The sequence below is a fragment of the Python bivittatus genome, unplaced genomic scaffold, assembly GCF_059951505.1.
Source record: "Python bivittatus isolate LINGU-HERP-01145 unplaced genomic scaffold, Pbiv_v1 ctg000220_np1212, whole genome shotgun sequence".
Classification (NCBI taxonomy): domain Eukaryota; kingdom Metazoa; phylum Chordata; class Lepidosauria; order Squamata; family Pythonidae; genus Python; species Python bivittatus.
Window position 1 is genome coordinate 38,929,883 of NW_028277048.1, and position 23,457 is coordinate 38,953,339.

The 23,457-nt window shown below is 41.9% G+C and overlaps 1 protein-coding gene across 1 annotated transcript; it reads right to left on the reverse strand.

The window, feature by feature from the left end:
* Positions 1–5,095: 5,095 nt before the first annotated feature.
* Positions 5,096–23,457, reverse strand: CHMP6 (charged multivesicular body protein 6). Its single transcript, XM_088138376.1, has 8 exons — positions 23,342–23,457; positions 16,884–16,993; positions 16,057–16,144; positions 14,458–14,544; positions 14,303–14,368; positions 13,331–13,411; positions 10,574–10,628; positions 5,096–7,468 (listed from the first exon to the last, which is right to left on the reverse strand). Exons 1-8 carry the CDS (start codon positions 23,402–23,404, stop codon positions 7,416–7,418), a joined length of 603 nt encoding a protein of 200 aa, XP_087994502.1. The 5' UTR covers positions 23,405–23,457; the 3' UTR covers positions 5,096–7,415.

Genomic DNA, 23,457 nt, shown 5'->3' on the forward strand with positions numbered 1-23,457 from the left:
AACCATAGGTCCTTAGGAAAAGTATTCAAGAGCCAGGATGTCAAGCCTGTATACTTTCTCATTGCCACTCCCTTCATGCGATATGGACATCTGCTGATGATTCAAGGGTATTTATTATGGGAGAAAGCATTCTCTGAGATGTAGTCATCATTATCTTCGGCTTGCCTTAAATCTAAATCCTCTTCTGCATTTTGTGTATATAAAAAAGCACAACTTGGAATATGTAATATGAAATAGACAACTGCAGTACATTCGGCTTTAGCTGTAAGGGAAGCATGGCCATTGCAGGTGGTAGGAAATTTCACACTCTTCTGCTTGTATCCATGGTGATGCCAACACATGCTACTGAAATAGTGCTTTGGTGATACCAGTGCATCATGTTCTTGAGGTGTCCATAGGGCACGGTGTAGGTTTACCAATGGAAGGATTTGCTTTATCTTTTGAACAAAATCAGCTGAATCTGTTCTATACTTGCTGGACCATAGAAAATAAGGAGATTGGGGGCGGAGGTGGGGGGGAAGCTGGTGGGCTGTGTGAAGTTTCTACACGGATTTGTCTCTCACACCCACGGGCAGAATAGCAGAGATACACTTCTATCCTATGGAAATTTCACTGCTAATGATGACTGTCCCTTATACAGCTTTCCCCAGTCTGATGCAACTCCTAGAATTCCCAACCTGCCTGGACATTTGCTGTAATGGCTGGGAATTTGAAAGTTGTAGTTTGAAAACAAGACTGCCTCATTCATGCTCCACTGAACTCCTGCCTTCTCCTTGAAGGGATTTTTGAAGGATTTATGCTTCTAATCTAAAAAGTGTAGATTCTTCTTCCTATATTTCTATTGCCCAAAGCTGCAGCTTATATTGCTTCAAAATCATAAAGCTACATCTTTAAATAAATAGAAAAAAAAAATGAGGGAAATTAGTAACATATTTCTAAACTGCATTTCAAGCTACCAAGTTCAGAGGACACCAAGGATTCCACAGTTCAACCCTGAGTTACAGATATATTTCTTCTGTAGATAATAGCCTTCGTATGGTAGCTAGCCATTCTTACATGTAAAGTTCACTGAACAATATCGTATGTACAAGCAGAGGATTACTTGTCATGGTTGATAGTATCGAGTTATGACACTTAAGGCTTTGGAATATTACTAAAATGCAAGCTGTTTATATGGTGCAATAAACATGTATGTATATAAAGGGGCTGAGCCTGGTGCCAATGCAATTAGTTATTTTTATGTTTCAGGGGGGAAAAAACCCTCTGGTGACCAAATTGGTGGTTGGAACCATCGTGCACAGAGTACAGGAAGCCTGAGCCTCCTCCCACTGCCTTGCTGTTCTTGTTTAGGGCAAAAATACAGATAACCAATAGATGGAAGCAAAAATTTACAGAAAGTGGCATGCTGCCATCTAGTGGCCATCTGTGCTTTTGCAGCCCAGATAAGGTAGTCCTACCTTATTTCATCCCTGTAGGCCCCAAGTTAAGGGTTTGGAAGCAGCAGAGATACATGCAGTACATTCAAATGCTTCAGAAGGATGTTACTATAGTTCAAGAAAACATATCTTCTACAAATTATGGCTACAAGCTGTGCCATAACTTTCTCATAGCTAAGCGTATCAAGCAACTGTGTTATAAAACTATACTCAATTGTGGATTTTAAGTTACATTTCTACTTTGGGGGAAGGAAATCTCTTGCCTGATTTTTTTTTTTTTAATAATTATTACTAAATGTAAATAACTGCACTGAGTCAGTCCACAGAGCCTTCTCATACAAGATATAAGCTCCTTACCCAAGCTTTGCATTAGGGATAATTTGAAAGGAACTGTGTAGGAAGGTCTCCTGCTGGGTTTGGTGAATTTAAGTTGCTGGCAGGGAGGGCGCAGGTAGGAGGATAATGGAAAAAAAATAGTTGGAGGATGGATAGGAGTATCAATTCCTTGGAGTCTCCTCACACCTGGTTAACTTGGCTTATAAAAACCAGTAAATACAGAACCACACATTGCTGAATTACTCTCCAGGGACGCCTTAGGAGGATGGAAAGAGTTTATATCACTTGTATAATGCTTACATGAAGAGTTCCTCCCTCCACCATGGTCTTTAAGTAAGGAAACCAAGTTAGGATACTTGGGCAGCAGGATAATTAAAAGCAAGGGATGCCTGGGCTGAGGTACAAAGCCTAAGTGTTCAGCTATGAAGTTATCTTCCTGCTAGCCCCCCTTTCTCTCCAAATGCCAAATCACTGCTGTTTTCTCTTGGAAGGACTACCATAACACTTGGGCACGATACAATCTGTTAGTTGAGGAAGACAACATATGTAAAACAGGCTATTAGCTGTAACAAGAGGCACGATTGTTCCATAATAGTTATTTCTTCCCAAACTATCTAGTGGTCTATCAGTGATCTATCAGTCCCTCAACTGTTGTTTGTTATATTCCATTCCTCTTAGCTGGCACAATTGTGTGTGTGTGTGTGTGTGTGTGTGTGTGTGTAAGTTCAGTACCACCTTGAGATATAGATGCAACATATCCTCTAGGTTATCATCAACTATGTTTTCAAAATCCCAATGTGCAAACTGGGCCCTGCCCTAACAGGAATAAATATATACCTAAAGGATGAAAACATAACCAAGTTAGAAAAAGTAATTCCATTCCTATTACCGATAAAGCTGCTTTGGAATGAGGGATTTCATTCTTCACATCTCCTATAGTCATGAAATTCTCCACCATGTCTTGTTTAATGTCTTAGTGAAGCTTTTGAGATCAACCAAAATGTCAACTTTCCAGTAACATCCACATTTAGATTCCAGAACAATACAGTAGTGGCTTATGTGGAAGTAGGCAAAGTAAGCTGTAGCAGAGCCAGAAAACAAGGCTTAATGTGACACCATGAAACTGTGAGACATTGTATGGAAATATCCTTGGGGAGAAACCACTGATATATAAAAAGCATCAATCCATCTCTTAAATAATACCACACATTCTCTTTAAAAGATTGTATTCCCTGCAATGTGTTTCTGATTATCATTTTCAGCCTTCAAGACATACATAGCCTTGGTCCCAGTATCATGGTTAGAATTGCTTTCATCTCAGAACTGGATTGGAGTGGCATACAAGTCCCAGTAAAATACCTTTGAGATGTATTTAACTTCCGCTTCCCTAATTGTCAGCATGACTACTGGAGGGAAGATGCCTACCCATTAAGGTCACGAGCAACCAGGGATTTGACAATATTTGTTTCAGAAAAGACACTGTGTTCTATTATTAGGGGGGATGTGCCCTGGTTGAGATAGGCTTGCCAGCTTCTACATAATTTTCCCTCTGGTTTATGTCATACTGGATAGGTTTTTTTTTTAAGAGTTAAGGACTTGTTAATATTTGAGTGTAATCCGCTTTGACAATGGATAATAAAAATTAAGCTACCAATCAATATTTGCTTCAGCTGTTGCCTGCTTAACTGAGAAATGCAGCCAAACATCTGACTTTCTAACATCTACATTCTCCTGCCAATCATTTCCTTTCACAGCACTGAAGGATTCAAGTCCAGGGCGACGATGGTGATGATGAGAGAGGAAGAATTACAGACAAGTAGGTCTAAAATACAGAGCTGGATAAACTTTCAGCCAGACCACTTTCAGGATCTGTGCGAAAGAGCCTGTCTGTGGGGGCAGACAGAGAACTGGAGACTAGTATTCCCTCTGCCCCTGCGGCTACTACTTCGTGGTCTTCCTGCTGTGTTTGCAGACTATGGTAGGTCACTGGAAATATCAAGTCAAAAGGTAGTGCAGAATTTTGTATTAGTTGTGAAGTAACACAGCCTCGGCTATTTTTAATTGAAGGCTGAAGCTTCTCTGGAAAAGGAATGATAGAACAAGCATTTGTGTTAAAACCTAAATGCATCTTCCTCAGGCCATTAGAATACTGAACTTTTGTCTATAGAGCTGGGGTAGGAAACCTTTTGGTTTTGCTAAAATGACCACTATTAAATGAACTCCTGTTTCTACTCCCAGGATTGCATTGGGTTGGCATAGAAACCACACCAGGGCTAGACAGCTACAGCAGTTCCACAGGCACTCCAAAGAAACAAACAACAAAAACAAAAACAAGAGGATAGGAATAGCTCCACCAAAGAAAGACGTGTGTAGGCTCGGAGGGAGGGAGGTTGAACTCACCTGGAGTTTAAAAGGCAGCCAAGCCCTTGAGGACAAGGCAAAGGCAAAGCACCTTCTAGATAAGGACGGAGTAGGGGGCGATGCCTATTGCACAACCTCAGCCACATTTTGAACTCCTTCAAGTGGGCTTATTCTTGGTGAAACATATAATTTCCCTTTTTGAGACTGCCCATCACGGGGGGAAATTAAACTGGAACACAATTCCTTGGAGTAGGAGCAAGCTCTGAATTCAAGAAACTAAAGTACAATGCATACAAGAAATTCCTTAGAGAACATCCTGTTCCTCCCCACCGAAAGATGCAGGCTGAATTCGTATTTCAATCTGAGATGTAATTTTGTTAACCCTAGATTGCTGTATAAGCCACATTAGGGTTATACAACACACTAAGCCGTGGTTCACCCTCATGCTCAGTGAAAACCACATTATAGCTTAGCCATGCTATCTGAAGCAGGCCTGATAGACTGGCATGGTGATAACACTTTCTTTTGTAGGTCCTGCTTTGCATTCCAGGTTTGACCTCTAAAGAAAGCTATTAAACTAGGAAATTAACATACCACTAACATACCACAGAGCAGCAAAGCCCTGAGGTATGTTAACATCTTTATCCCTGACAAATGTTCTTAGAATGTAGAGTGCCATTCATTCATTTCTTCTGTATAAATATTCCAGATATCTCTTCCCCCTTTAGGTCAGTCTCCTGCTAGAAGAAAAACACAAGGTTGCCATGGTATCCTCAGTGTTTCAGGTACCAAGACAGAAAATCCTGAGTTTGGCTACTAAGCAAGGTATGCAATAAGACATTAGAGGATGAAGGTGTTACAAACTTGTCACTACCTACCCTGCTTCTACCTTTACCATTTTAAGGAGCCACAAAAAAGGATTTCAGCCAAGGGATGGTCATGTACAGCAAATGGAGAAGATGAAGGTTTCCTGGAGGCTGAACAACACTTTTAATTCCACCTGAGTCATCAAGAAGAGAATGGATCAGGAAATCACAAAGCAATTTAGCTAAGTCCAAGCCTGTTCTCTAAGGCCACTTGGCACATAGCAGTGTTTTTTCTTCATGGGCTTTGCAGATTTGATTTTCACTAATTCTTCTCGTTTCTGTTCTTACTGGCAAGGAAGAAATAGAAGCATTCTTCCATCTATTTCCCCAGGCACTGAGCTGTGTTGTGAACCAGGGGTCTAATAAAGCCCTTTAAGAACCCCCATCTGTATGATACCCAGGACACTAACAGAGCAGGGCATTGTATGCCTCCAGGTGCTCCCTTGCCATTTGCTGACGAAATAAAAATCAATGTAACCCATCCAGAGCAATTAAGAGGTTAAGACACACAAGTAAGTGTTCCTTCACAGTCATAGTTATGAAGAGCTCGGGGTAAGACTGCCATCTGGTGAACAATGCAAGTACAGCAGCATCTTGTCAAATCTGCCAACAAGCAAACAACTTGCAAGTCCCCTTAACCATTTAACTACCAGCCCAAGGTAAACTGAATGCTTCCAAAATCAATGTAACAAAACAGCATATTATTGATATACGAACCATCCAATCAGGGGAAGTCAATTCAGTTCATTGCTCAGGTGTTAACTAGAGCTGGGGGTGGGTGGCAATTGTATGGCATTAAGGCCTTAGGGGGAACCCCAAAGGCTGATGATGAATGTTGCCTGAGTGCTTCAAGGATCAGATTCAAGCAAAAGGGGCTTGGCCAAAACCCACTGGAAAAACACCACCTCCAAGATGCCTGACTCCCCTAGTTTTAGTTCTATCCTACTATTCTATTTCTGAATTCTGCTCTAATGAAGTAGAGGGGGAGAGGAGATGACTTCAACAGAAGGAATGTTTTTTCAGCTGTTGATTCTACTGGGTGAAAAGGTCAGCTAGCAGGAACATCAAACACCACTGTAGGTCAAGTATTCCTAGAGGAGCCTTTAAAGATCACCTGTTCCAGCTCAACCACTGGCCTGCCTGGCCACTTTCAACAGGAGCACTGTTTTAGCAGGCCATATGGGAAGAAGTATCGTACCCCATGTGAACCTGCTCTCAAGAGTGGATAGGACCAAGGTAGACAGCAACTGCAAAGGCAGCTCAGGCCCACAGTTACAAGTTCCTGAAGCAATGTTGGGTGAAACCAAGCCTTCAACATCTGACAGAGCAGACAACACTCTAGAACTAATTGGCATCCAGCCCTTTCCAATATTCAGGGAATTGAGGGGACATTCAGGTTTTCTGTAAGAGGAGAACCATGTGGGTGGCACTGGCTCGCTATCTTCTTAAGCCCACCTAGTAACTCAAAAATGAAGGAGAGATGAGAGGTGGCTCCATCGCTGAAAAGAAAAGGTACATTTTCTGAGTCCGCTCACTGCCCAGATTTGGGAAGCTGGGGAGGACAGGAGTCATCAAAAAACCCTCTGCTATTAGTGAGCTTGTTTCTTCTTTGAGAAGCTATCAGAAGCTGAGCTCGTGTTCAGCATCTTCATGCTGTGGGATTCTGGAGGAAAAAGAAAAAGCAAGAGGCCTGGGAAGCATCTGAAGCACAAATCCTTAGCAAGCCATTTAGACTTCTCTCCCAGCAGGAAGCAGGCCTTCTCTTTTCTAATGAATAAGCCCATCAGCCTTACATTGTTCCCCAGTGCCCAGGTCTGCTAGTGTATTAACCTCAAGAGCATACTGAACATGGAACAAACTTCCTCAAGAGCATACTGAACATGGAACAAACTTCTTGAATCTCCACTAGCTGCTAACACAAGAAGCTGGAACTGCTAATGGAAGAGATGCTCCCATCTTGGCACAAAGCCAACAGATTTAACAAGGTTCAGAAATTCCATCCTTGCCAGTGTGAAATGAGTCAAGAGGAAGGCCGAGGTCCCACAGAAGTTCTCTCCTCTGGGTAGCCAAAGCTTGTAGCAGTGCCAACATGCTCCAACACGTACCAGGAACTGACAGAGAGCGAGAGAGAGGCTGTGCTGGCACCTGAGGCAGGTCTGTAGCTGAAATCTGGTCGCAGAAAGCATTTGGCTTGGAGGGTTTAAGAGTCACCATTTAATCCCATTTAAGTTACAAAAGGAGGAGTGTGCACGCTACAAAATAACCTTGATATGGGAACGTTAACCAGTTACAGCTTCCATTCTGTGCAGGAAACCTGCTCCAGTATGGCTGGGTAATGCCAGCAGGGAGGCCTCCTATACCCCAGGCATGCTGGGATTCCAAGATTCAATGCAGGGATACCCCGCAGGTAGTGGAGTTAAGATGCAGCAACCAATTCTGGCTTTGGTTTGATTCTGATGGGCGATTTTTCTGTGGAGAAGGAAAAACACACATAAAGAGGAAGGAGTTATTGGTTTTGAATGGTTTTAGAGCCAGTAAATCCTAAGCAGTGGTTTATACAATCCTGCAACTGACATACACCTGGAGCAACTTTTCAGGATCTCAGACACAGGCTGCCTTTGCACCTGCTCATACAAACATTCCCCCAGGATGAATGGCGAATACCTCTCTGTTCTTCCAGAATGATCATATACTGTGTTTGCACCGTTATATTCTTCTGGTGCTGCATTATTACCAGATTTGTCAAGGTCAACTAACAAAGAGGCAACACTTGCCCAAATACAACCTCTCCTCTCCCCACCCCAATCTTTCTGGAGAGGCTGTGCTTAGCTATGAGAACACTCTTCAGTTCTGCTCTTCAAGCAGATGGACAATATTCTCTCAGTGGCCACCTAATGCCTTTTAAGAGAGAAATACTGTGACAAGGCACAGAAATTCATGGAAGAACATGCCTAGCAGCTGGGCTATATCAGGCTACTGCTAATCATGCTGTGAATGAAGAATGTAAGTGGCAAGAGACTCTGCAGTATAGTAAGCAAAGACAATGTTGTTGTTGTTTTAAAAAGCCGATTCTTTTGTCCAGTTTACCTGAAAGCATTCTTCTGATTCTGACCTGTCTTCCCAGGTCTAACCCATTTAAAGGAAGGATTAGTCAAACCAAGAAAAGGTTTAAATAATAACAAACTCTGTAAATAAAAGCCAGATCTTGCTGCTTGCTAGAAGAGCTATATATTTACATATGATATAGTTGGGTGTAGTTTATATCATCATCATCATCATCTTTTGTTATTTATCATATTTATATACTGCATATTCTCAGCAGAGCAAGCCCATGACACTTTCTAACAAATAATTAAGTCCCAAAGATAACATACACAAAATATCATAAAACTTTGTAAAATCCTAAAACAATAATCACATAGTGCTCCCCACCTCCAAGCACAAAACAATATGAAACTTAGCATCAACCCTAAAGACAGCAGATTAGAATGCATTCTCTGGGGAAAGGTGAATGTGCAAAAATACATTCTAATGTTTTTCCCCTGAAACATGCCAGAAAAAAGCAGCCAAACTCTTAGAGGAAGAGAATTTCATAGCACTGGAGCCATCACCAACATCACAGATTCCAGGTGAACCTCTTTCTAGGGTGGCATGTACAAAAGGCTTTTATCTGAAGAACGCAACTCCAGGCCTACAATATACAGGAAACCTTTCCTTCAGGAAGATGGGCCCCAAGCCTTTCAGAAATTTAGTATCAAGCACCTTGAATATGATTCAGAAATCTGTTGGCTGGCAGCTTAGCCAGAATGTGTCACGTGCTCCTGCTAAGGCACACCTGACAGAAGTACGGCTGCAGCAATTGGATCTGTGACAATTCTCCTTAAAGGACATCTTTACACTGAGCATGTTGCAATAGTCTATTTGGGAGGTAAGCAAAGCATGAATAATATGATCTCCTCAGAAAGGATCAAAACTGGTAAATCATATACAGGGCGAGAAAAGATGGTCTAGGCCACTCCATTGACCTATGCATTCAAGGATAGCACGAGGTCCAAGAACCCATCCAACAAACTGTAGATTTACTCCTTCAGGAGCAAATATCAATCTAGACTAGGAAGAGTCCCTCTCAATCATCTGAGAACTCACCAATCTTTCTGACTTGTCTGGATTCAGTTTTAATCTGCTGCACGTCATGCAGACTATAATCTGGTCCAAGCAAAACCAATTCTAAATACATTGCTTTTAATCTATTTTTGAGAGTACCAGGTTCTGGGCATGATCATTACAATTAACTTATTAAAAATCAGAAAACTACTTTGGGCTTGAATAGCTGGAAGTTGACATCTTGTGCTATAGATTCAGTTTGGAAGAGGTGCTTCAGAATATGCAGGAGTGCAAACATGGCACCTGTTTGTGATTCATTTAAGCAGCTGTGCTGTTTTCCAGGATCATACAGTGGCAGCTACTGCAGAGAAGCTTCCCCTATTGCTACATGATCCTGAAATTAGATGCGGCTGCTTTAATGAGTCACAGACTAGTACTACATTTGCATTTCAAATGAAATCTGAGACACCACAAAGCCCTGCTTTTTAGTTCTCATCCTTTTTGTACAACTACTGCTTCCTACTTTCATTCTCTACAAATTGACTAGAGCACCACTTATCTTACATTTCAGTGTTTGCTTTCAGAAACAAAAGAGACAAGCAAACTGAACAAAAAACAGGAGCCAGATGTTTAAGACACGAATTAGAAGTAACTTTATTTTTTTTAATTGGAGATTCTAGATTTTAGACTCTAATAGCAATTCAGAATTAGTTAAGAGATAGGAAAACAGTTAACAATTTCTACATAAACAAAGAATTGATCAAAATGCTATGTTCCATGCCTGAAATGGGAGAAGCACTTGAGTGAAACCTAACCTCATATGAAGTCTGTGCCCTAATATGGTATAATGATTAAAGTGCAGGACTGAGATGAAACATGCCCAGGTTCATATTTCCATTGAACCATGAAGCTCACAGGCTATGGGCTATGGTGACCCTCTCAGATTAGAAGGGTTATTAGGAGGATAAGATCAATAGAACCCCATACATGCTCCTTTGAGTTTGCAGAGGAAATATGGAATCTAACAATAAAATAGGTAAGATCTATAGCTAGTCAAAGGAGTAGTCAAGAGGTTGAGATTCCAAAGTGTAGTAGGCTCAGGTCCAAATTACATCTCATATAAATAGAAAAGTCACTCTTTTTCAGCCTTCCCCTTTATCAATACTGGGCTAATGCAACATACCTATTTACAAGGTAATTTATAAAAAATTACCACCAAATAGTACAAGCAAAAGACTACAAACTCTAAAGCTCTATATAAATTATAGTAACTAGGTTGGGGGCTGAACACAGAGTAAACATTGGGACAGAGTGTTATAAATAGCCCTAGAGATGCTTGTGAATGTTCTGTAGATTTCATGCCTCTCTTGAAGTATTTCATGCAAACACAGCCAAGACCAAGACCTCTTCTGCTTTGTGCACAGTGGCAATATCAAAAGGAGAGGAGAAACTCCAAACAGATAATACTACCTGAAATCTTTTCTGGGAGAGGCTCTGAGGGAACCTCTGGAAGATCAATCTGCTCCTGGAAGAAAAAAAAAATGCTCCTTGTGAAATACATATTCTACAGATAGCAAACAACTTTATATTACGGTAGAATTTTTAAATGTACAGGAAGGAATTATGTTACCATCTGTCTGCCACTTCTAGGATTTCAAGTCTGTATTATTTACAGTGTTCCTGCAACACTTTGATGGACTATTCTGATTAATTTGGTTAAGTGACAGCTATTGACTCTTCAATGAATAATTCTCAATTCGTAAGGACTTCATGGGGATGGGCATGTAATTTTCTTGACAACAATACGGCAATCGTTTGCCACTGTTTTTTTTTTCTTTCACAGCTAGTTTATAGTTCTTGGACTTCCTGGTCCAAAGCTGTTCAGTTTTTTCAAGATCTCCTATAGCTGGCTGGTTGTTGTCTACAATGTGTTCATCTGAGTATTCACCTGAGCATTGGACAAGTACAGTAATTTCTTAGGAAACATTGTGGATTGCTCAAATTAATAGCTATGGGTTCATAATAATTCCAATCAGATACATAGTCACCATTTCCTGTCAAGCAACAATGTATGGGTGCTGAGATACTACCCCTTCTTTTATCCCTGAAACTGCTGTTAGACACCACAGCAGGAGAACTACAGGAGCTCCCTAACTTGTAAAGTGGAATAACTGGAAGATTACTGAAGTACTATCTCCTTTCTTGCCCAGAGTAAGAAGAAAAGATATACAGTTAGTCCTCAAGTTATGACTGCAATTGGGACTGGGATTGCCGTCCCTAAGCAATGCGGTTGTAAAGTCACGTGACCAGGTAACTTAGCAACAGCAATCCAGGCAGTCCTGGTTGTCATAACCCAAGACACGCGGGTCATTAAGCAGGAAGCAGAGGGAGTCCCAGATAAGGAGTGTGGGGATGCCACAGGGGGATGGGGGAGACCCGGGGAGGCCTGGTGCAGGCCACATGTGAGTCGGGGGAGGAGGTGCTCAGTATGGTGTGAGTTCAGAAAGGCCAGGAAATGAGGGTGCGGGGAACATGCAATCACAGGAAGGCAGGAGAAAGAGGATGCGGGGTACACGCATGCATATGTGTGATTGCAAGGAGGCCAAAGAAAGAGGGTGTGGGGTGTGTGCATGTGTGTGCAGGGAAGCCAAGGAAAGAGAGCGCGGGGTGGGTGCATGCATTGTGTGATCGCAGGCAGGCCAAGGAAAGAGGGCATGGGGTGTGTGTGTGCGATTGCAGGGAGGCTGTGGAAAGAGGGTGCAGGGTGCATGTGTACTTGTGGACAAGTGCAGGGAGGCTGTGGAAAGAGGGTGCGGGGGTGTGCGAGTGAAGGGGGGAAGGAGGGCGCGATGTGAGTGAAGAGGGCCAGAGGGGTAGACTTACCCCAACAACTTGCGACCTTCCTTGCCAGCTTCCCATTGACTTTGCTTGGGGGAAGCTGGCAGGGAAGGGTGCAAATGGCAATCATGTGACCGCAGGACACTGCAAATGGTCATAAGTGTGAACTGGTTGCCAGGTTCATGTGACTGTGGGGGCACTGCAACGGCCAGAACTTTGAGGACCGGTTATAAGTCCCTTCATTCAGCACTGTCATAACTTTGAACGGTTGCTGAATGAATGGTCGTACTCAAGGACTACCTGTAAAGTGAACTTTGATTTGTATTTCCTGCAGAAATAGCAGCTATTTCTTTTCTAGTGTAGACAGCCTGGTAAGCACTGAGACATGAAGCCAATTTAAAAGGTATGCAGTCCTATCTAGAGTTACCCAAAGACTGACTGACTGACTAACCAACTAAATAAACAAACTAATGCCCTACTTGAATTTTCTTGAGCTAAGTTCTATCAGAACCAATAAAAAAACAAACTTACAGTTCTGGGTTAAAGTTCATTATTTATTGTAATAAAGACTGATAGACATATATCATCAGCTTTAAAGACTACACTGTTTCATTGTTAGTATGGGAAACTTGTTTCCTCTTTGATCAGTTAAAACAGGTAAGAACCAGAATGGAAAAAGCTCCTAACATTAACAGGGGCCACACGTTTTCTAATTCTTGCTTTTGAAAATACATGAAGGTAATTATAATCCCCAGTATCTTCCCTATTCCCTTTCCAATATCTTCCCTATTCCCCTTAACATATAATTCCAACCAAAACATCTAGAATTTTCTACCCTGAATCTTAGGTACTGGAGTGAGATATTTATTGGTCTCCTCTCTGCACAAGTTCATAATAAGTTATTAATTATTTTTGTTAGCATTAGCTCTTGCCAATCTATTTCTAACCGGAACACAAAATACAGCATACTGGTACTCATACAAATGCATACTTATTGTGGAAATAAAGTTTTTCTTATCCCAGAGTGAAGGGCCAACTTTCTAAGAAGGGAATTATGCAGTTGGAAAAGTGGTCCAGAATTGGATCCATACAGTAGTCCAGGGCACATGGAATGGCCATCACCAGATACTAGTGTATAACAGTACCTTACCTTCAGAGGAATAGAAAGGAATAAAAGGAAAAATATTCTATCTTTCTATTTAAAGTTTATCCTGAAGAATCAGGCTGAATCCTTCAGACTCAGAAGGTTAATGCAGATGATACAATCAGAATGTTTTGGAGCCTATCATGTGACAGAAACATTGGATGAAAATGCCGCTTCCTAATAAAAGATACCACTTCAAAATACAACTCCTGAACTAATTCCCTGACTTGGCAATTGGTACTTACCTGAGTGATGGCATCTAATTCAGCTAAAATGGCATCTTCATCCTCCGCAGTGAAACTGCCAGACAATATCTCATCTATTTGCTGCAAAGAAAAAGGCAGAAGACTTGGTGACCACCAATGCAATAAAAGATCCCCAAGTTTTCAGCTCCCTCACTGACCTGCGGCACACTTAAAACATATGAACTATTGTACCTACCTGTTTCAATCTCAGCTTCAATACTCAGGACTAATTTAATATATACCGTATTTTTCCGTCTATAAGATGATACTTTTTTTCTAAAATCGTTACACTAAAAATTGAAGGGCGTCTTATGCAAGGAAGTAAGCTGAGGAGAGAACCGCGTGGTTGCGAAACTGCCCATACTTTGTCTCTGCAAACAGACTGCCTCCAATCACGAGTGAAACTGCCCATACTTTGTTTCTGCAGAGAGGCTTCCTCCTATCACTAGCCTCCAATCACAAGTGAAATAGCTTGTCTCTGCAAACAGACTTCCTCCAATCACAAGCCTTATGTAACTGACGTCAGCTGATACTCAACAAACCAATTGGAGGAAGTCTGTTTGCAGAGACAAGCTATCGGTAGTTTCACTCGTGATTGAATGTAATCAGTTATGCAAAAGAGCATGGAAATAGAGCTGCAGAGAGACAGTTTGGACCTCCTCCCACTGAGTGTATCAGGTAAATGTTACCTAATTACTAAATAAAAATGTGTTCTGCTTTATCTTTAAAATATTGATTTCTTAATTTTGGGTTGGAAAAGTGGGGGTTGCCTTATACATGGGGCGTCTTATAGATGGAAAAATATGGTACTTTCAGGCAATACGGTAAGGTACTTTCCACTGCATATAAACAAGATAGACTGTACAGTGCAAGTACCTTAAAAATGCAAGGGAGTGGTGGTGGAATCCAAGTAATAAAAACACGGTGCCTTACACCAGGCACTGCAGAATGGGCCATGCCAGCAATACATACCCTCTGGTACTCTACAGCCTCCTGGGTTTCATCCATGATTCTTTCCACCTCTTCTATTGACATAACCTATAAGAGAGCCCCACAAATTCACATGAAAAGATGACTGGCAATGGAATGTAGTTTAAGAGAGGGGAGGCAGCTCTGCTCATACTCACTTGATGCATTTTATTTAAACATTCATTGCCAATTTTCAGGCCCTCAATCACTTTCATCTCGATCTGCGTGAATTCAATATCGTGGACCTGCGAGAGAAGACAAGGATAAGGAGCGCCATATTCTAAGGAAAGCGGTCATGGGACAAGGCAAAATCTACTTCCCAACTGCTGCCTTAAAGGCAACCAGGGCAAGGTAAGAAAAAGTGGTTTGCGTGGGAATGCTGCACTGCTACATTTCAGTGGCTTGCCACTAGTTTCTGTACAACACTGCAGGGCCTGAATCACATAAGCCAAACATTTTCCTCTTGGCAATCACTTGTGCTGTTGGCCATAAAGTACAGGCAGTCCAGCTACATCCTTAGCTGCTTGGCAGAACTAGAGTCTAGGGCTGGTATCACCTAGTGGGGTAAGCCTCAGATGAATAAGCTAGAACTGCCTGAGCTTGTACTGCACACTGCAAGTTAAGCAATGGTTTAAAACCCATAAATGGCTGGGTTCATACAACCTGTCATCCCAAATCAAATGAACTATAAATCATCACAGAATCAGAGCTGAAAATGACCAGAGAGGTCATCTAATCCGACCCCCTGCTCAGTGCAAGATACACGACAGCATCTCTGACAGATGACTATCCAGCCTCCGTTTGAAGACTTCTAGCAAACAGAACTCACCACATCCTGTGGCAGCCTATTTCACTGGCTGACACCTTGTACATATGACTAGTCTACTGTGATGCATGGACCTGGCTCCAAGTAAAATGACTAGCCTTCCCTCAGTAAATGAGAATCTTGCTATGTCACCAATAAAAGCAGGAGAAATCAAAGTTATATTAACCTCACTAAATGAATCCAGTGTCCACTGAATCAACAGGACTACAAGTTGTTCAAAGTAATTATTGATGCCTCTGCCTTTCCCCCTTTCTTGCAAAAAGGTACACAGAAAACATGAATCTATCACTCCTCCTCTAAAATGCAAGCATATTACAGCAGTGACAAAAATTTGGTTAGAGGACTGGATGACCAACAAGAAAAGGTGGACCAAGGGACAGTTCAGTCAACATCATGTGACCATTAAAGTAGTTGATGTTGTACAAAACTATCATTCTGCTCTCAAGACAAGCAACATACACTTGTGCCAAGAACAGGCATACCATGTATACTCACAAATAAGCTGGGAATTTTAGGTTCCAAAATACATCCCAAAAATTGGATTTGGCTTATCTGCAGACCACAGCTCAGATTTTTTAAAGCCCCTCATGGCCCAACTGTGCAAACAGTGGCCAAATGCTTAGCAGTATTTTGATTAAAAATTAGGTTAAAAATTTGAGGGTTGACTTATCTGTGGGTGACATATTTTTCATGGTATTTGGATTGAAATTTTGAGGGTCATCTTATCTGTGAATACGTACAGTACTCCTAAGAGAAGCTTAAACCACAGCATTCCACCATAAGCGTCAAGGTGAATCCTGAGTTAAAGAAGTCCACTTATATCAGAAGTGAATTAAACTAATCTCAGGAGCTTACATATAAGCCACACTTCAGAAATCCTAAAAATCAAGCGGCCAGTTGCAATTCAGAAACTAGTCCAAATCCCACATACCATGCGTTCTAAGTTGCTAATTTGGTTTTCAGTTTTGTCTAATAGTTGCTCTTGATAACGCTTCTTCTTTAGCAGAAGCTTGGCTTTCCTAGAAGGAGAAAAAAGGGAGTGGATGGGAAAACAAGTTTAGAAAAACATTATACCAAGCCATTTCTGTCTGGTCTCAATAATAAAATCATTTAATTCAGGATTTTCTAATACAAGTTAACTAAATATCCCTGGAAAAAACATACAGGTCGGTTATAGAAATAGCCTGGCAAACTGCCTGTGGACAAGTAAGTCTTAATTTTCACCATTATAGCAAACAAAACTGATATATTTGTTCCCTTTTTAATCTTGTAAAATGTTTTAAAAGCTTATGGCCATTATGTTAAACACTAAAATGATTAAATTGCACTGGCTGCCAATCTGTTTCCAAGTATTATTATTTTTATTTTTTAAAATATTTACATTTATTGTAAAAAATAATTTAGAAATGTAAAACCTCAGAAAATAGCAGAGAAACACAATAGCTGCAATAAACCCACCCCCAAAACCCCCAGCCCCAAAACAGCCAAATGGTTATAAACAGAAAAACAATTATACAGTACAATCTCTTCTAAAAAGAAAGTTTTTCATTAACTTCTGGAAGTCTGTTGGCAAGGAAATGAGATGGGCTCCCTGAAAAAGGAATTCCAGAACTTAGGGGCATCTACTGAAAATGCTGCCTACCCAGTCCCTACCAAACCCAAATGTGTCCAGGGGACAGCTGCAGTACCTTACACTGAGAATACCTTGACTAATAATATATAGTCTGTAAGCTCAAACTCCATCCAGAAGTGACTTACTCTTTCTTGCCATCTTTTAGTAGTTGACGAGCAACAATCCTCTCCCGCTCCAGCTGTAGAGAAATCTTTTTCTGATATTGCTTTAATTTGTCCCGCTGCTGTTTTAGTTGCTAGAGAAGAAAACAAACAGTCCATTAGAAGAAACCCTTTCTCCTTTAAGTAGATATACCTGTACACCCAGCAATCTTGATCTTCAACCTACTGTGCTGGAAGAATACTGGAAAGTTAGAACTGGAGTTCAAAGATAAGCTGTGCAAAATTAAAGCCAAGTCTTTGCTAGTGATTCATTGTCACAAATCACATGTTAAAGATACTAAAATATAATGGTGAGAAAGAGATAATGCCATCCCTGGCATTCACTTGTTCTTGTTCAGTCGTTAAGTCGTGTCCGACTCTTTGTGACCCCACAAACCATATCGCGCCAGGCCTTCCTGTCCTTCACTGCCTCCCTGAGTTTGCTCAGTTTCATGCTCATTGCTTCAGTGATGCTATCTAACCATCTCATCCTCTGCCGTCCTCTTCTCCTTTTGCCTTCAATCTTTCCCAGCATCAGGGTCTTTTCCAAGGAGTCCTCTCTTCACATTAGGTGACCAAAGTATCTGAGCTTGAGCTTCATTATCAACTGGCATTCACACATAACTTCTAATGCCCAAGCCATAAGGATGCTCTGTTAGAATCAGTAAGTTGGAGTATCCTTCAGAACAACTGTTTATGTTGCTATTCATTCACTAATAGAAAATTTGTGATCCTCCAGATATTGTTAGAGTATAGTTCTTCTCATATGTGGCCATTGACTGGTGACGGAAGGAAACCGGAATTCAGAGGGTGATAGGTTTCCTCTTCTGGCTAATGGGATTTTTTTAAAAATTAAAGAAATCAATTACATTCTTCACCATGACTGTTTCTAGCAGCAGAGTTTTAAGAGGCACCATGAACCATATTAAAAAAGTATTTTATTCCATTCCAACATTTCTCTCCATTCTTTACAGTTTCAATACCTTCAGCTGAATTATACCTGACAATGAGCTACTTAAATTATAAGGGAATACATATGAATGAATGGCAGTTTTAAAGATATGGAAATAGAGAAGAACTGAAAGTGAAAGCACAGTAGCTCATAATCTCTCTGCTGACAGATTCAACACAGTAAGTAAACATGTGCTGAAAGCTACTGACCTGTACAAAAAGGCTCCTCATAAAGTAATGAAGGAACTGTAAAAGGTCATGAAACATTCTGATAATGCATCCCACTGTATGAACCCAAGCAACCACTATTCAGCTAATCTTAGAACTGCACTGCTCAAAACCCCAAAGAAACTTTGTGCTGAGCCTTTATGTCTCCTCCTGAATATAGGAGTCATATCTGGAGGCCTTCCTCTAGGCCTCCTGCCAAATGAAGTTTGATGGGCGATTACAAAACACAGGGTCTTCTTGGTTATGGCAGTCTGCTTCTAAACTGCTTTCTCCAAGGCAGCTTATTTGGTGCTTACACCAATAGGTTTCAAGACTTTTCCTCTCATTTTAAATGGCATTTATCTATTACTTTTTTAGATTCTTCTTTTGTCAAGGAGTTCAAGGCAGGATATGTTCCTAACAACCCTACAAGATAGGTTAGGTTAAGAAGACTAACTGGCCCATAGCCATCCAGTGAGCTTTATAGCTAAGTGAAGAATGAATCTAGTTTTTTATATGTGTACACACACACACACAAATAAATAAATAAATATAATTTTGGATCATTTTTCTTTTTAAAGAATTTCCTGTAATTAAAGCATTTATTGATATTTTTTTTCTTGAAAAAAATACCATGCACTGTTAAAGGCACAGATTTTGTTGTTTAATGAAGAACTGTGCTTCATGGCAAAGCATATCCTTTGAGCGTAAACATGTTCTAGGTCCAATCCCTGGTTCTTCTTCCTGGTAGGACTGGAAAATATCTCTGCTGAAAATTTTCACTAACTGACAGCAAGAGTCTTGCTGTAAGAAACAATACAGAGCTAAGCATACAAATGTACTGACTTGGGATGCTACAAATTCAACTTCCTACATACCTTTAGTGGATATTAAGTAACTATACCCCTTCATGGATCACTGCCTTGTCGTGGCGAAGGGGCTTGCGTAACTCAGTGAAGCCATGAGCTATACCGTGCAGGGCCACCCAAGACGGACAGGTCACGACAGAGAGTTCTGACAAAATGTGGTCCACTGGAGAAGGAAATGGCAACCCACTCCAGTATCCTTGCCAAGAAAACCCCATGGACAATGTTAAAAGGCTAAAAGATATGACGCCGGAAGATGAGCCCCTCAGGTCGGAAGGTGTCCAATATGCTACTGGGGAAGAGCGGAGGACATTTCCAAGTAGCTCCAGAAAGAGTGAAGCGGCTGGGCCAAAGCCGAAAGGACGTTCAGCTGTGGATGTATCTGGAAGCGAAAAGAAGGTCCGATGCTGTAAAGAACAATATTGTATAGGTACCTGGAATGTAAGATCTATGAAACAAGGCAAGCTGGATGTGGTCAAACATGAGATGACAAGATTGAACGTCGACATCTTGGGAATCAGCGAACTGAAATGGACGGGAATGGGCGAATTTAATTCGGGTGACCATTATATCTACTACTGTGGGCAAGAAACCCTTAGAAGAAATGGAGTTGCACTCATAGTGAATAAGAGAGTGGGAAAGGCAGTAATGGGGTACAACCTCAAAAACGACAGAATGATCTCAGTGCGTATCCAAGGCAAACCATTCAATATCACAGTCATCCAAGTCTATGCCCCAACCACTGATGCTGAAGAAGCTGAAGTTGACCGCTTCTATGAAGACCTACAACACCTTCTAGAACTAGCACCAAAAAGATGTCCTTTTCATCATAGGGGATTGGAATGCTAAAGTAGGAAGTCAAGGAGTAATCGGAATAACAGGCAAGTTTGGCCTTGGAGTACAAAATGAAGCAGGGCAAAGGCTAATAGAGTTCTGTCAAGAGAACAAGCTAGTCATAGCAAACACTCTTTTCCAACAACACAAGAGACGACTCTACACATGGACATCACCAGATGGTCAATACCGAAACCAGATTGATTATATACTTTGCAGCCAAAGATGGAGAAGCTCTATACAGACAGCAAAAACAAGACCAGGAGCTGACTGTGGCTCAGATCATGAGCTTCTTACTGCAAAATTTAGGCTTAAATTGAAGAATGTAGGGAAAACCACTAGACCACTCAGGTATGACTTAGATCATATTCCTTGTGAGTACACAGTGAAGGTGATGAATAGATTTAGAGGATTAGATTTGGTAGACAGAGTGCCTGAAGAACTATGGACGGAGGTCCGTAACATTGTACAGGAGGCAGCAACTAAAACCATCCCAAAGAAAAAGAAATGCAAGAAAGCAAAATGGCTGTCTGATGAGGCTTTACAAATAGCTGTGGAAAGAAGGAATGCGAAAAGCAAGGGTGAAAGGGAAAGATATAAGCAACTGAATGCAGATTTCCAAAGAATAGCCAGGAGAGATAAGAAGGCCTTCTTAAATGAACAATGCAAAGAAATCGAGGAAAACAATAGAATGGGGAAGACTAGAGATCTCTACAAGAAAATTGGAGATATGAAAGGAACGTTTAGTGCAAAGATGGGCATGATAAAGGACAAAAAAGGCAGGGACCTAACAGAAGCAGAAGAGATTAAGAAGAGGTGGCAAGAATACACAGAAGAACTATACAAGAAAGATCTTAATGTCCCTGATGTCCACGCTGGTGTGATCACTGACCTTGAGCCAGACATCCTAGAGAGTGAAGTCAAGTGGGCCTTAGGAAGCATTGCTAACAACAAAGCTAGTGGAGATGACAGTATTCCAGCTGAGTTATTTAAAATACTAAAAGATGATGGTGTTAAAGTGCTGCACTCAATATGCCAGCAAGTTTGGAAAACGCAACAGTGGCCACGGGATTGGAAAAGGTCAGTTTACGTTCCAATTCCAAAGAAGGGCAACGCCAAAGAATGCTCAAACTATCGCACAATTGCACTCATTTCACATGCTAGCAAGGTTATGCTCAAAATCCTACAAGCTAGGCTTCAGCAATACATGAACCGAGAACTACCGGATGTACAAGCTGGGTTTCGAAGAGGCAGAGGAACTAGAGATCAAATCGCCAACATTCGCTGGATCATGGAGAAAGCATGAGAGTTCCAGAAAAATATCTACTTCTGCTTCATTGACTATGCAAAAGCCTTTGATTGTGTGGATCACAACAAACTGTGGCAAATTCTTAAAGAGATGGGAGTACCAGACCACCTTACCTGTCTCCTGAGAAATCTGTATGCGGGCCAAGAAGCAACAGTTAGAACCGGTCATGGAACAACCGATTGGTTCAAAATAGGGAAAGGTGTACGACAAGGCTGTATACTGTCACCCTGCTTATTTAACCTATATGCAGAGTACATCATGAGAAATGCCAGGCTGGAAGAATCACAAGCCGGAATTAAGATTGCAGGGAGAATCATCAACAACCTCAGATATGCGGACGATACCACCCTAATGGCAGAAAGTGAAGAAGAACTAAAGAGCCTCTTGATGAGGGTGAAAGAGGAGAGTGCAAAAGCTGGCTTGAAACTCAACATTAAAAAAACTAAGATCATGGCATCTGGACCCATCAATTCCTGGCAAATAGAAGGGGTAGAAATGGAAGCAGTAACAGACTTCATTTATTTGGGCTCCAAGATCACCGCAGACGGAGACAGCAGCCATGAAATTAAAAGACGCTTGCTCCTTGGGAGGAAAGCTATGGCAAGCCTAGATAGCATATTAAAAAGCAGAGACGTCACCTTGCCGACAAAGATCCGCATAGTCAAAGCTATGGTTTTTCCAGTAGTAATGTATGGCTGTGAGAGCTGGACCATAAAAAAGGCCGAGCGCAGAAGAATTGATGCCTTTGAACTGTGGTGCTGGAGAAGACTCTTGAGAGTCCCCTGGACTGCTAGGAGGTCAAACCAGTCAATCTTAAAGGAAATCAACCCTGATTGCTCATTGGAAGGATCGATAATGAAGCTCAAGCTCAGATATTTTGGTCACCTAATGCGAAGAGAGATCTCTTTGGAGAAGACCCTGATGCTGGGAAAGATTGAAGGCAAAAGGAGAAGAGGACGGCAGAGGATGAGATGGTTAGATAGCATCACTGAAGCAATGAGCATGAAACTGAGCACACTCAGGGAGGCAGTGAAGGACAGGAAGGCCTGGTGCAATATGGTTCATGGGGTCACGAAGAGTCGGACACGACTTAACGACTAAACAACAACAACAAGTAACTATATGAAAAGATTCCACTTCACAGATTAAGAAATTAGAACATAATAGGTCAAACAAAGGCCAATTGTTTCTTTGAGATTTCTCTCAACAAAACTTTGAGACAAGTTCCCATATTTCCTACCCAGTGATCTGCATTTTACCTTACACATTTCTACAACCTGTAGAATTTCTTCATCCTACATATTATGGTTCTTTTCCCAAAATATTCTTCACTTTCTGACAATTAAGCTGCTCTCCAACTTTTCTCATGCTCTTGAAATAGCAATATCTTACACTTTTTAACGTTCAAGACATGCAGAAAAACTGCAGCACATCCAAAGCATGACACTAATTGCAACTTCAACAGGATTTAGCATCTTCAGGGTATTTTTTAAGATAGCCTAAGAGGCTGTCATACTTTTTACAGTGTAGGATCTGAGTCAAAACACTGGGGCTTAAGGAAGATTTCAAGCCAAGATTCCCAACTCCAGACAGCATACAATGTCCAGGGGAGCTTCCGCCCATCTACCAGCCAGAGCTGGCTTATGGCTGGGTTCCCACAAAGTGTGAATGGTCAAAGGTGGCTTATGCAATAGGTCGCAACTGGGTTAACCACGCCTTACATGTAGGTTGCTATTCCACACTATTATTTTATACAGCAAGCCTTCTGCCTTATGGCACTGACGTGCCAAAGCAAGAAGAAAGGTGGCAGACCAGCGCCTTGACCCAGAGGTGGCGCGCATGCATGCATACACACACACACTTTTTAAAGAGAAGAAGAGGAGAAGAAGAGGAGGAGGAGGAGGAGGAAAGTGGAAAAGGACTGCGACGAAGTCAGTGGAAGAAGCGTCGCCACAAAGGAGAACAAAGTCGCTCCCTTTTCCGCGTTAGTAGTTATGTTGGCAGGTGCGCCTCTCTCACCCCATTTCCGCACGTGCCAGAATCCCCTCTCCCGAGCCCGGCCTTAAAAGGCACCCGGAGCGCGCGCCGCTTTACACTCGCTCCTCCGGAAGAAGCGGGCTGGGCGAACGCGGGAAGGGTCAGTGGCCAGGGTTACCCTGAAGCCCTGGAGGAAAGGCAGCCCCGCTGGGTCTGATGCGAGAGGCGCCCCCTGAGTCCCCGGCGCACGGCCGCAACCTGCCCCTCCCACGACCCCCCTCCCCGGCCCCCGCTCTCACCAGCACGGCCTTATCTTGCTCGGTAACGCGGGTCTGCCGCTTGCGACCGAACAGATTCCCCATCGCCCCGGCCCCGCCCGCGCGGCCTGGCCTACATTGGCCCCACCCGCTCCTTA

Bases quoted from the DNA above. Each gene is read 5' to 3' on its own strand.
- CHMP6 (XM_088138376.1), bottom strand. From the start codon at position 23,404: ATGGGGAATCTGTTCGGTCGCAAGCGGCAGACCCGCGTTACCGAGCAA. The intron at 16,145-16,883 runs GTAAGTCACTTC...TTCTCCTTCTAG, and splicing joins CTAAAAGATGGCAAGAAAGA to GAAAGCCAAGCTTCTGCTAA. The intron at 7,469-10,573 runs GTAGTATTATCT...CCTTCTCCACAG, and splicing joins TCTCCCAGAAAAGATTTCAG to AAAAATCGCCCATCAGAATC.